General features: G+C 39.0%; 2 protein-coding genes across 5 annotated transcripts; both read left to right on the forward strand.

Annotated features, from left to right (window-relative positions):
* Positions 1-5,911: 5,911 nt before the first annotated feature.
* Positions 5,912-8,295, forward strand: LOC108601879 (farnesol dehydrogenase). 2 transcript variants are annotated; one of them, XM_017989851.1, is made up of 4 exons: positions 5,912-6,319; positions 6,376-6,502; positions 7,834-7,969; positions 8,088-8,295. In XM_017989851.1, exons 1-4 carry the CDS (start codon positions 6,016-6,018, stop codon positions 8,262-8,264), a joined length of 744 nt encoding a protein of 247 aa, XP_017845340.1. In that variant the 5' UTR covers positions 5,912-6,015; the 3' UTR covers positions 8,265-8,295. The 2 variants fall into 2 exon arrangements, with proteins under 2 accessions (XP_017845340.1, XP_017845341.1); XM_017989852.1 differs by lacking the exon at positions 8,088-8,295 and having other exon boundaries at positions 5,916-6,319; positions 7,684-7,909.
* Positions 8,296-9,200: 905 nt separating this feature from the next.
* LOC108604429 (GTP-binding protein SAR1b) lies at positions 9,201-12,383 on the forward strand. Of its 3 annotated transcripts, none has more exons than XM_017993901.1 (6): positions 9,201-9,261; positions 10,030-10,190; positions 10,478-10,597; positions 10,659-10,724; positions 11,783-12,018; positions 12,077-12,383. In XM_017993901.1, exons 2-6 carry the CDS (start codon positions 10,148-10,150, stop codon positions 12,191-12,193), a joined length of 582 nt encoding a protein of 193 aa, XP_017849390.1. In that variant the 5' UTR covers positions 9,201-9,261; positions 10,030-10,147; the 3' UTR covers positions 12,194-12,383. The 3 variants fall into 3 exon arrangements, with proteins under 3 accessions (XP_017849390.1, XP_017849391.1, XP_017849389.1); XM_017993902.1 differs by lacking the exon at positions 9,201-9,261 and adding an exon at positions 9,312-9,334; XM_017993900.1 differs by lacking the exon at positions 9,201-9,261 and adding an exon at positions 9,430-9,530.
* The last annotated feature ends 432 nt before the right edge of the window (positions 12,384-12,815 follow it).

Consider the following 12,815-nt stretch of genomic DNA (forward strand, 5'->3'; position numbering starts at 1 on the left):
TGTGTGAAAATGTCGAGCATTTTTATGACTATTTTGTTTATGCGCCCGAACGGCCGGTCGGCCAACTGCAAAAGTTGAGCACATAAATTAAAATGGCGGCCGAAATTAAAAGCGCATTGCCCAAAAATAACCAAAAACACTTAGTATATTGTATATGTTTGTATATACATATGTATGCTAAACACTTGCCGTGTTGTATGCGAAGTGCTGCGCTCTTTAGTTGAATTACACGCTCTAATCCCCCAACTTTGGCTACCGCAAGCAAAATAATAAAAAACGCACATCAAAAAACAACTCAACGACTGTTTAAAGTGAAACATAAAAGGCGACATTTCGCAACGACGCCAAGGGCCAACTGCAGCAGACAGAGCAACCTAAGCAGGCTCCCTCGCACACTCACACACACTCGCACATACATAGACATAATTCATGCTGATGGAATTGTATGCTTGAATATAAGAGGAGAACGGCTGGTCTGGCCCCTCAACGGCTAAAAATCATATGCATCACGTGATTAAACGCGTCATGCATGAAAATGTAAAATATTGTGCCAGCACATGGCCAAGCAAACAGAGCGAGATGGCATGCGTGTGCCAGTAGCCATGTTTGAAGTCAACGACTGACGTGCTAGAAGTATAACAAATAACACAAAAAACTCAAAACTGAAAAACAGAAAACAAACCCCGAAAAAAAAGGAAAATAACACAGACATTGCACATCATGTTTACTTGAGTTGACTGCCACAGCTCGTGACCGAAGCCAGAAGCAGAGCCAGAGAGCACAACGGTTACAAAATTGTTCCCAACCCAACACAACCAATTTTTTTTCATTTAAATAAAGAAATTGTGCTGCTGACGTAGATGAATCTGGACAGCACGTGCTATGCGCAGTATATAAACGCAAAGCGTAGTGCATAAAGCGAGCTTTATTTAAATAATTTATGTTCAAGTCAAATTCGAGCATAAACCAAGCAATTACTAATTATCCTCATCATCTGGAATGCCAAGGGCTTGCTCTTCTGCCAACTCTGTCTGCATCTCGGCGCGTATTGCCAACAGGACAGGCTTATCCTTGTCCTCGCTGGTATTCTTCACATCGATATTGTTATTCGCTTTTATTGCCTGCAGTTCAGCAATAGTGTGTAACAATCTTGCAGAGAAGCGCTCCTGGTTGATCATCCAGCGACTTAGCTTTTCAACAATAGCCTTGATCCATGGATCAGTCTTAGCGCTAATCACCATATCGAGTGAAGCAACATCAGCAGTTAATGGTTTGCTAAGCTCCTTGTGCTCGGTGGTATTCTTCACATCGATATTGTTATCCGCTTGTATTTCCTGAATCTCCTTCACCGATTTGAATTGAGCAAGAGCGTCTATCAATTTCGCAGACAAGCCGTCCTGCTTGTTCTTCAAGCGGCTAAGCTTTTCAGCACATTCCAGAAGTTTCTCGATGGCCTCCAATTGCTTGACTTCATCTTCTACTCCTGCGTATTCAATGCCTTCCAGCGAACGCAGGCATTCCATTGTCTCAAGCTGCACTGTCTTGACATCATTAATAAGCGTATTCAATGCCATATCTTTTATTAATTTATTTAACTGAACTCAATAAATGTGACACGCTAAAACTTGAAACTTATTAATGTGGCGGAATATCGATACCTCGATTTATGTATGTTGCAGTAGAGTTGCCATCCTTCGGCTATTGGCTAGTTTAATGCAAAATTTTTAACACAAAATTTTCTGCTATTGGCAGCATAACCAAAGATAGTCAGCAGCTCTATAGCTGTTTAAAGCGGCATCAAAATTTATTGTCTATTGCTAACTAAGCAACATAATTTCTCTATGCCACAATGCATTTGCAGCCCGAGCTCTGATAAACTTCGCCTAGGCCAAATTTTAGGCAATATATCAAAATTGTAGGCCATGCCAGGTTCACTTTAAGAATGCATTTGCTTAAATGTGCGCTTGCAATGTTAATGCAACTTTAATACGCAAACGCCGCATTAGCCAGACAAGCGTTTTCCTTCTTTTTGCTACTTGCCACATGTGCCTGCTGTCAACTCACGCCCGCCCCAAAAACTAAAACTTTTTGCATACTTTGTAACGCTGCAGTGCAAATTTATTACACCAACTTGTATATATCATTCCAAAAAGGGGAACGGCAGTGAGTGAGCGCAGACTGAAATTATGTCAGCCAAAGAAGCTAGAAGTTTAACTTTAACTACTTTTCTACGACTTTTCGCCAAATGCTGCAATGCTTAAAAAAACACAAGCTAATAGCAGCAGTCGGTGGCAACTTTCTTCATTTGGTGTGCACACTTTGTCGCAGTTGCACTTACCATAGTTGAGTTGATTATTTTGCTCCACTTTTTATACACTTTGACATTATTTTCTTCTTTATTTTGCACTGCCTACAAAATGTGACAATTTTTTCTGTTCTGTTGTTTTCTTTTGGCATGCTAAATGCGAGTGGCACACTTTTAGTTGCTTTTAGCACAGCGCAGTGCAGCTAAGGCACAATTTTTTTAGCTACGTGATATAAATATGTGTAGCCTGCTTGTAGGCGCTTCATTAGCAAACGTCTTGGAAAAATTAGGCTTAAATTGCAAGAAGCAAAGCGCAATATAAAATATGCGTAGTGCAGTTAGAGGAAGCTAGCTAGCCAGCTAGAACTTGGCAACAGCAAATCAGCGAAAGCGCCAACAAACTATTAAAAAGTTTACAACAAGCGTAAAAGTTTGCAGCAGACAGCGAGTGAGAAAACTTGGGATTTGGACTTGGACTTTAGATTTTGGACTCTGCTCCTGCGTTGTTCATATCTGACGAATGCCAAAAAGCAAAAGTTTTTACTTGGCGTCTGCTGCCATTATTATTCCCGCTGTTGTTGTTGTTGTTGTTGTTGTTGCTGTTGCTGCTGTTAGTGTTGCAAGTAAACACAATGTTTGTGCTGATTGCAGTGCAGCAAATAGCTTTTGATTTCACAAATCAAAAGTTTCTTTTGTGCTAGCGCACGTGATTTATGCCTGGACTGTTGCAGTTGCAGTTGCAGTTGCACTAACTCTGACCAAGACGCACGAGCGCGCAACTTGCCACACAATGTTGCGCTGCCCACTTCTTGGCCGCCTGCCACTTAAATAAAAATCTTGTTGCCGCAGTGTCTGTCCGTCTGCAAATGCATTCTAATGCCAGCTCATCAGGCCTGTAAGCAGCTGCTAATGAAGCTGGACTGGCTGGCTCAGCGGCTGCTCCAACTAATTGCCAAACACTTTGCCCAAAGTAAACCTCAAGTTTATGCGCGCAATTCGCTTTAATGCAGCAGGTGTTGCACTTAACGCATGCTACAAAAAGCAAATTAAGCTTGCCACGTTTAGCGGCAATTACCAACTATAATAATAACAACTGCAGCTGCACACCAACTTGGCCCAACTAAATGTAGGCTAATTAGTTGTGCTAAAGCTTAACTCTTTTTGTTACCCAGAGCTTGCCACAAAATGTTTAGCATGCACACGCCTTTTATAAACACAATAACATACTATCTGCTGCTGCTGTTGTGGCAGCAACAAAAATGTTGACAACAATTTGCCTGGCAAGGCAAAAATTGTGAGCAGACCACAAAACATGCAAGCACACACGCACATGCTGCCACACCCACAACACCCAAAGCTCCTCCCCCCTCCCACTCCCCTGTCTGTATAGCTGACGGGCAGACATAACGCCTGTCACAGCATTGAAGCGTAAATGAGACATTTGCGACGCTTGTTTAATTAAAATAAATTTTAATTTAATCAAAAGTTGTCTATACACACCCAACCAAGGAACAACAACAAAAACAACATCCACACTGTACACCGCCTGGCATTTAACATTAAAATTGTTTACATAGTTTGCAGCAGCTCCATTGCCAGTTTATCGTGCCCTTGCAGCTTTCAAATTCTGAAAATTTTATGCACTACTCCTGAGTCTTGATTAATTGTTTGAAGCTAACTACACTCTGCACCTTGCCCAATGCTTAATTGCATTGATTAATAGTTTTATTTCAATCTGACTTTTTTTTTGAGCATTAGAAAAGTTTTGATCAGCTCAGCAAGCCAACCAGCTGCTAATTTATTAGAACTTTCTGTTGGCAGACATGTTTGCAAGCAATTTAATTATATTGCTTTATAAACAGCACAAAGTTTTGTTATTTAATTTGCTATTGTATTTCCATTGCATTTAGAAAGCGAAACGCGTGCAGCCTGGCGTATGAGCAATGCATAAAGTATAAAGCAGCAATTGGCGTCCCCCAAAGACGTAAATGCAATTTAAGTCTGTGCTCAACAAATGTTATTACAATTAAAATGTACGCAGTAGCGTTAGCGGCAGCAGCAGAAAAAGTAGCAGTGAAGACACTGAAAAAAGCGCAGCGAGCCCATGAAAAATGCATATTTGGGTTCAACCGAAAAATAAACAAGGCCAAACTGAGTGGCAGCGCCAGGCCAGACGTGCAATGGGCAAACAACAAAATTTTTTTTATTCCTAGTCCTCGTCGACGTCGGTCGGGCGGTTGGGCGGTTGGGCGGTCGGTCGGTTATTTCCCTCGCTGTATTTTGTGCACATGCCAGCGCGCTGAGCCGAAAAGTATGCAACAATAAATTTTACAACGCAGCGCGCTTTTGCCATTTATTTGTTTTATTTCACAAGCGCGTGGCATGCCACAACAAAAACAAAAACCAACAAGCAAAAAAATCATATAAATTGTTGCACAACTAAAAACACTTTTGGCTGCCAATTCGCCATCAATGTGCCACTGACTACAGCAGTTAACAATTTTTATGGCCAAAGCCAAAGGCAAACCCAAGCCAAGTCTGTCAGAAATGTTGCTTTAATTGATTTCGAGCATAACAAGTTGTTTCAACAAAGTACATTTCACGTAGCTTAAGTGTAGCAGAGAAAGAGGGAGACAGTTTATCTGCATTTTATTGCTGTCACTTGCATAACTACGCCACTTGCCGCAAGCTAACTCAAGTGCATTCTCGATTGCATGCTTGCCTACTAGAATTTTGCATTTTATAGACAATGCTAGTTAGCAGAAGCAGCAGCAGCAGCAGCAGAACAACTACTACGACTACTTATGCAGACAAAATTTTAAAATTTTCCAACCAAGATATGAAATTTTTGTGTTGAAGCTTGTGCAACATTTCATGCATGCTGATAAAATGCATTTTTGATTTTCTTGACAGCTGTTGCCACTGCCGCTGCAACTACAGCCAGTCGAGCATATGAAATCAGGAAACCCTAACAATGCAGTTTGTCATGTGAAACCAGAAACTGCTGTTGAATAATGAGAAAAATATTATAAGGCTTAACGCATGACGATGACACTATCTATAACAATAAGTATATATAATTGCTAACAAAGCACCAGTGTGTATATTTATTTAGACTCTGTATAAAAGAATGTACAACAGTCATTTAGTTTAGTTGAGGCATGACAGACGACAACATTTATATATACACATGTTCTTAATTAGCTGTGTGTTTGGCGGCTTTGCAGTTTTAATTACAACCATCCTCAACTCCCTTTAATTAAAGCATAGGGTGACTGTCAAATTGTATTATGCTATATAAAGCAACTCAAATATGTCGAATTATTCTCAGACATAGGTCACTTAAGTTTAATGAACAAAGCCTAACCTTATTTTCCAATTTGTTTTGCAGAGTCTTACAAATTCGGAGCGCGAACTTTGTCTGTGAAAGTTATAGATATTAAAGATTATCGCAGTAGAAGCCGCAAAGTCGCATTATCTCGCTTAAATAGAGTACAAACAATTGAATCTGCCCTACAATAAGTCATGACATCCATAAATTGCAAATTATTAAATGCAAGAGATGCAAACGAGCTGTCAATCAGCGCATTGAAGCAAAGGCATCGCTCAATAGACAAAGCCACAAAGCCGCTTGAGCTTAGTTCAAAAATAAGCCTCAGCTTCAGTTTTGTGTAGCAGTTGCAGCTGTACGGTTGTCTTCCAGTCTAGACATGGCAGACTTTTACTGGCGCAACAAGGTGGCCGTCATCACTGGCGCGTCCGTGGGTATTGGAGCCAGCACAGCCGTTGCTTTGGCCAATGCGGGGATGCAGGTTGTGGGTTTGGCGCGGCGTGCAGAACTTGTTGAGGCCTTGAATGCACAAGTTAAGGGCGAGGGCAAGATCTTTGGCCGACAGTGTGATCTGTGCGATGATGAGCAGCTGGTGAGCAGCTTCAAATGGATATGCGAACGTTTCCACAACATACACGTGCTTATCTGCAATGCAGGCATATTGAAAGCCAACTTTATAAGCGGTAAATGTGTATTGAATATAGAAATATAACTAATCATACCTGCATGCTTCCATTAGATTCACCTACAAAGGATATAAAGGAGCTGTTTGATCTGAATGTTGTTGCCACGGCAAGCTGCTTGCGAGAAGGCTTAAAGCAGATGAAGGCTATGAAAGTGCGCTGTCATATTATCATTATAAACAGGTAGGACCGCAACATTTACTTAGTGCACAATGGCTGTAATTGCAGTTTGCAGAGCATTAGGCCAAGTTTGTTGGCAAATAGACAAAACTAGGCCAGTGCTAATGTTCGGTTAATAGTGCTACTCACAATAGATAAACAACTTAACCGAGTTGTCTTGAGTGCAGCAACATTTTCTTACTGCAAATAGTGCCCAATGACCAGTGCTGGTCAACGCTTGTATGTTTGCTAGTCAAAACGTTTCATTCGCATTTCAATTTAATTCAATATTAAATGCAACGCGGCATACACAAACATTTATTGATATTTAAATGATATTTGCTGTTATTTTTATTGTTGTTGTTGTTGTGTGGTTGCTGTGTGCATTAAAAGCTTTGCAATTTGCAACAAAGCGATGACATTACCAGCATCAACAGCAACTCAATTATTCAACATAATTAAGTATTTTACCAATAAGTATGTACATATGTATGTATGCCAATTCGCAAATGCATTTAAAATCAAAATGAGATGCAATTTAAGTCGCTTGGTTTGATTTGCGCTACAATTTTAATTGCAAATTTTGTATGCATTCAAAAACTAATTGAATAATTTGGCTTATTTATAAACTGTCAAGGTATATCAAGGCATCTTATATTTATAAGCGTTACAGTTATGTATATGAATGCATTATTTGCAATTTAATGAGCGCATTTTAAAGGCCAACTGTAATCAAATACAGTTGAGCAAATGCAACAAAAGAAAATGCCGAGTTTCAACGTTAATTAATGGGAAAATTGATTGTGATGCGCTTGCAGGCGAAAAACAACAAAAGCCGAACAGAGTTGCGTTGAGGCGTTGCTAATGAGCAATCCAAGGACATTGAGTGGGGTATGAGTAGACTTTGGGGCCGCATGTCCATCAATACGCATTTTGTTTAATGTAAATGCAACAATATTAAGACTTAATTAATTAAAACTGCAAGTGCAGGCGTTGGCTGGGTTGACCACAGTGCAGATGTGCATATATCTGTATATATGTCCACTGAATCTGTTTGCACTTAATGCCCCAGCCTACCTGGGCGTTAAATTAAACGACGACGTATACGCAATGTTTGCGTAAAATGCCCAAACGACATGCAGGCCAACACAGCAGAGAGTGTCCAAGAACCTTTTTCACACGACAGCTGTCCAACATAATTCCAGCCTTTCTTGTTGTTGATACTTTTCGCACGAGGGAAAGACACCTTTACTGCTGCTCCAGTTGTTGTTGTTGCTCTGAACTTACGTAGACTTTATGTACTATTTGGCTGGCCATCTCTCACCCGCACTCTCAATCTCCATTTTAATGGGCAGCGTGTTGGGACATCGCATACCGGAAGTGCCGGTGCCCTTATTCAGCGTTTATCCGGCCACGAAGCATGCAATTACTGCACTTTGCCAGACGCTTCGCCAGGAAATACATTTCCTCAAATTAAATATTAAATTAACGGTAAGTTAAATGCAGTGCATACATTGCACCCACATGTGGAAGACACAACTCACCACCCCGCGCCCTCTTTACCATCCCTTGCTGTAAAACAAACAACTGTCGTCTCTTGCATCCACAGAGCATATGTCCCGGCATGGTGGACACAGATTTTCTGAATGTTTACTCACAGGCAGTGGATGAACTGCCCAAACTCCAGCCAGTCGATGTGGCAAAGGCTGTGCTTTACGCCTTGGACACTCCTGTTGGCGTCCAGGTGGAAGACATAATTTTACAAAAAATGCGCAACTTTGACTAAACTGTGAATTTTTTGTACAATAAAAAAATATAAAAAAAATTACTGCGACATATATTTATTAGAACAAACATGTATTTTGGCAAAATACGGCTCAGAGGGGAAATTCTGCAACACGTGAGCTCGTGCAACTTAAGCTTTGTTTCAGCAACATTGCTTCAGAAGCTTGAGCTTCAAACACGTTGCATTTTAGCAACGTTGCTAACTTCAAACACGTTTTAGCATTTTAGCAACGTTGCTAACTTCCAACACGTTGTATTTTAGCAACGTTGCTAACTTCAAACAAGTTGCCTTGTGCTCTAAAAATAAGAAATATGTTCTAAAAGTATCGAGCATTTTTATCGAGCTAGCACTTATTCACCTAATGTAACCAAAGTGGTGGGTTAAATATTTGAATTACCTACTTATTATAATTTTTATTTGAGATAGCTAGACATGTTAATATTTCTAATAAAGGGAAATGGAACTCTTTTGTGTCTGTAGCCTAGGGAACAATGGATACTACGGACAGCGTTAGCTTGGGTACAAGACCTGCTTAGACCCAACACAAACACCTGTTGGTGGATTGGATTATGTCAAACTTCATTACTTACACTTGCAGGCCTTTGACCAGGCATCGCCAATAAGCTTAGCTTTCAGAGCATTGACAATACCATGTTGTCTTCTTTTATTATAAATTACTTGCGTTTGTGACATCCACGAATCCTCTTGCATTATCAAACATGAAGTCGTATGCAAATAGCTATGTTGCCAATCACTGCACCAGAGAGTCTAAAAATGTTATTATCTGTAAATTGCGTTCTAGATGAAGTTTCCTATTTTTACTTAATTTAGTACATACTCTCTTCATGTTTTTTCACAAAATGCGGTAAACACTTTACATTCTCAGTATTTTTCGGTATTTTTTAGTGCTTTTTGGCAAACAAAAAATCATTAAGTAACTGTAACGAGTATTTATTTTATTTACATGAAAGTGTTTAGTTGATGAGCAGCTGAAAAGGTAAAAACTTGGACAAGTGACAAAAGCACAAACATATTGTTATTAGCTCGGCCTTATACAAGCTCGTGGATACGTGAGTGCTACGAATATTGGATGTTTTCCACAAAATTAATACAGTTCGCGGCGTTTTAAAGAGTTGGCAGTGCCAGGGCTGCAACAAATGTACGCACGTTCCTGTGTGTTGTTGTTGGGCAGTGTCCACGTAGTGCAAAATCAGACATGTCTGCTGTTTTAAAACATTGAAAGCCGTGTCAAATAAGCGATACGGAGTGAGTGTTATGGGTGCGACATCATTGACGTGATTAACATAGTTGGCTCCAAAGTGCGAGATTACGAAACTCGCTTAATTTATTGAAATTACAGTTTCCACGTATATATGTACAATACATTCATGTATGTATGAATGCGCACACACACGCTCACAAAGAGAGCTTCAAAACGACACTCACACATACGAATGTAAAGAAAGTGTCGCGGAGAGCTTGACAAAGAACTAAAACAGAAACTAAACAGGTTTTAACCTAATTACTTACGTTTCGATGTTAGTTTGCCGCGTTGCGAGCATTTTCCACAGTTTATTTGTGTCAAGGCTATCCACAGTGCGGGATCGAAAACATGAATTTTTATCGAACAACAATTTAAACGCGCAAATTGATTTTCAATAAGACAGCGTTAGACAACTGCAACTGGACATTGAACTTGTAGCGAATATACATGTGCATTTGGATTACTATTTTCTAAGTTTTCAATTTTTATGTCTGCTTACAGTTAATTACAACACAGCAGCACCCTCTCACACAAACACACACACACACACATACAATCAGGCTAAACGCAACTGAGACTCTCTCACTCCGCCCCGCAGGAAAGCACAGCACAAGTCAAGATGTTCATTTGGGACTGGTTCACGGGTGTGCTAGGATACTTAGGTAAGCGCCAGCATCTGGCTAAAATGGAATTTGACATTGCTGCAGGCCGAATTTCTTGAGCGTTTGCCAACAAAGCACAACACAATATCACCAGACAACAAAAGCAAACGCAAAGCTCTGAGTATTCTATATACACATGTGTGCGGGTCGCGTCAGCTGTACATACTGTGTATTTAGTATTAATGACGCTCTACTTGAGGCGCAGTTTGACCCTATTGCGCTCAAGAAATTGGCTTGGCAAGCACTCACGCGATCAGTCAGCCTAACTTTGTACTTTCAATGCATAGGTCTATGGAAAAAGTCTGGCAAACTATTGTTCCTTGGACTGGATAATGCTGGTAAAACCACATTATTGCATATGCTCAAAGATGATAAATTGGCGCAGCATGTACCAACACTGCATCCAAGTAAGTAAAAGTTTATGAACTCGGCTTGCAATATAATTAATCACACACTTTCATTGTTTAGCATCCGAGGAGCTGTCCATTGGCAATATGCGCTTCACTACCTTTGACTTAGGTGGACACACTCAGGGTAAGTGCAGCAATAGTAAATGTTAACCTCTTTCTGCACAACGCGTGCCCAATTTAGTTCATAAGTATTGCGTCTGGCTCTGCTCTAAATATAGCATAATATATGTACTGTACGTATAGTAGTAGATATACAAAAAAAACGACGCAATCAACATGAAATATAAATGCCACAATGGTCATTGCTGCTCTCATTAATAGAAAGAGAATAGCAATGCGTAGATAAAAACGTAGTCAAATTGTAACAAATTGTTTTCTGTATAGCTAACAATAAAAGTTAAAATATTACATTACGGAACCTATTCTGTAATCTTTAGTTTAACAAATAACAGCTTTGAATATCAATAGACCCGCATCAATATACGCACAATACAGTTCAGCATTAGTTGTTAATCCGGGCACCGACTTGCAATTTCTCATAACAATCTAATCTCAAAATAGTACATATGTTTTTAATTTATTTACTGTCCACTTTGTTAAGTCGAAATAAAAAACAAACACTACGATTTAATTAATAAAGAGGCATTTACAAAATTTAATCAATTAATATTAATTATTTTGAAAAAATTCAGTTTCATCCAATATTGGTTGAAATAAATCAGTTAAACTTAGCAACGTTTTATTCAGCACAGAAAAGAGTAGGTTATTTTTTTTATGAATTTATTACAAACAAATTAATTTACATAAACTCAAATACTTCAAGCGCACTAAGCGTGAGCTTGCGCAAAATCGTCGTATCTCTTTAGTATATAAAGCACATGTTTGTATGTAGATTGATAAGGAAATAACAAGACGCTGCGCACGTTCACACAGATACTAATACTGAACAGTTACACATGTGTTTTTAACGGTGTATATGTATTTGTTTGTGTCACCTATATTTGATAGCTAAGCAGCTGTGTTCGATTTCACTGCCAGAGAGTTACATATTAATTGTTTTTGTTGTTTTTGAAGTGAGTAGTTGCAGCAGTTATCAGAGCTCGTAGTTGATAAACACTTATGTGACTAAATGAATAATTACGTTTATTTAATAATTATTTAATCATTTTTTGCGACTTTTAGCACGCCGAGTGTGGAAGGATTATTTCCCAGCTGTGGACGCTATTGTCTTCTTGATAGATGCCTGGGATCGTGGCCGCTTCCAAGAGAGCAAAAACGAGCTGGATTCGCTGCTCACGGATGAGGCGCTCTCCAATTGTCCCGTGCTGATATTGGGCAACAAAATTGATAAGCCCGGTGCAGCCAGCGAAGATGAGCTGAGAAACGTGTTTGGACTGTATCAGTTAACGACCGGCAAGGTATATACTGCCATAAATATAAAAACGATTAAGATTCTAAACAGTTTATAATTTTCAGGGCAAGGTAGCACGCTCGGACTTGCCTGGTCGCCCATTGGAATTGTTTATGTGCTCGGTGCTGAAGCGACAGGGCTATGGTGAGGGATTCCGTTGGTTAGCGCAGTATATTGATTAAGTCATCTTTAACAATAACAAACATTTCAACTACAACTACACATAAATCTTAAATTTTCGGCTGCATAAATTTATAAACAGACAAAAACAAACAGAAGAAAACCCCGACAGTAAGCATAACGAAGCTGTGTGCGCAATTTCTAACTTATACACAATTCTATAAAAATAATAAAAACAAATTCTTAAAACAATAGCACTTTTAAAATCATATTTTGTAAAATAGTTAAAAAAGAAAATAAGCAAAAAGGATAAACACAAAAGTGCAAAAGTAGATTTTTATAAATTGAAGCAAGGAACTTTCATAAAATCAAATAAATTGTAGCAAACGGGAATCTTGTGTGTCCGTGGGATAAACCCAAGAAAATAATTATGTATGCATTAACAAATTGTAGCAAATTAAAGGTGATTTTTTAAAAATAGAGCATGTGCTTGCTTATGTTCCGTAAATAAATTTTATTATTTAAATATTTTCAAATTGGCATTTAAACAATTATATACATACGCTTGCCACCTCAAAAAGCATGGCTTGCTCTGCTTTTTTTTGTACTTTCTCTGGCAAACAGTTCAAACAAAATTCTAAATAAAAGTTGAATACATTTTTTATATAAGCAACGAATTCAAAA

This window comes from Drosophila busckii, chromosome 3R (assembly GCF_011750605.1).
Source record: "Drosophila busckii strain San Diego stock center, stock number 13000-0081.31 chromosome 3R, ASM1175060v1, whole genome shotgun sequence".
Classification (NCBI taxonomy): domain Eukaryota; kingdom Metazoa; phylum Arthropoda; class Insecta; order Diptera; family Drosophilidae; genus Drosophila; species Drosophila busckii.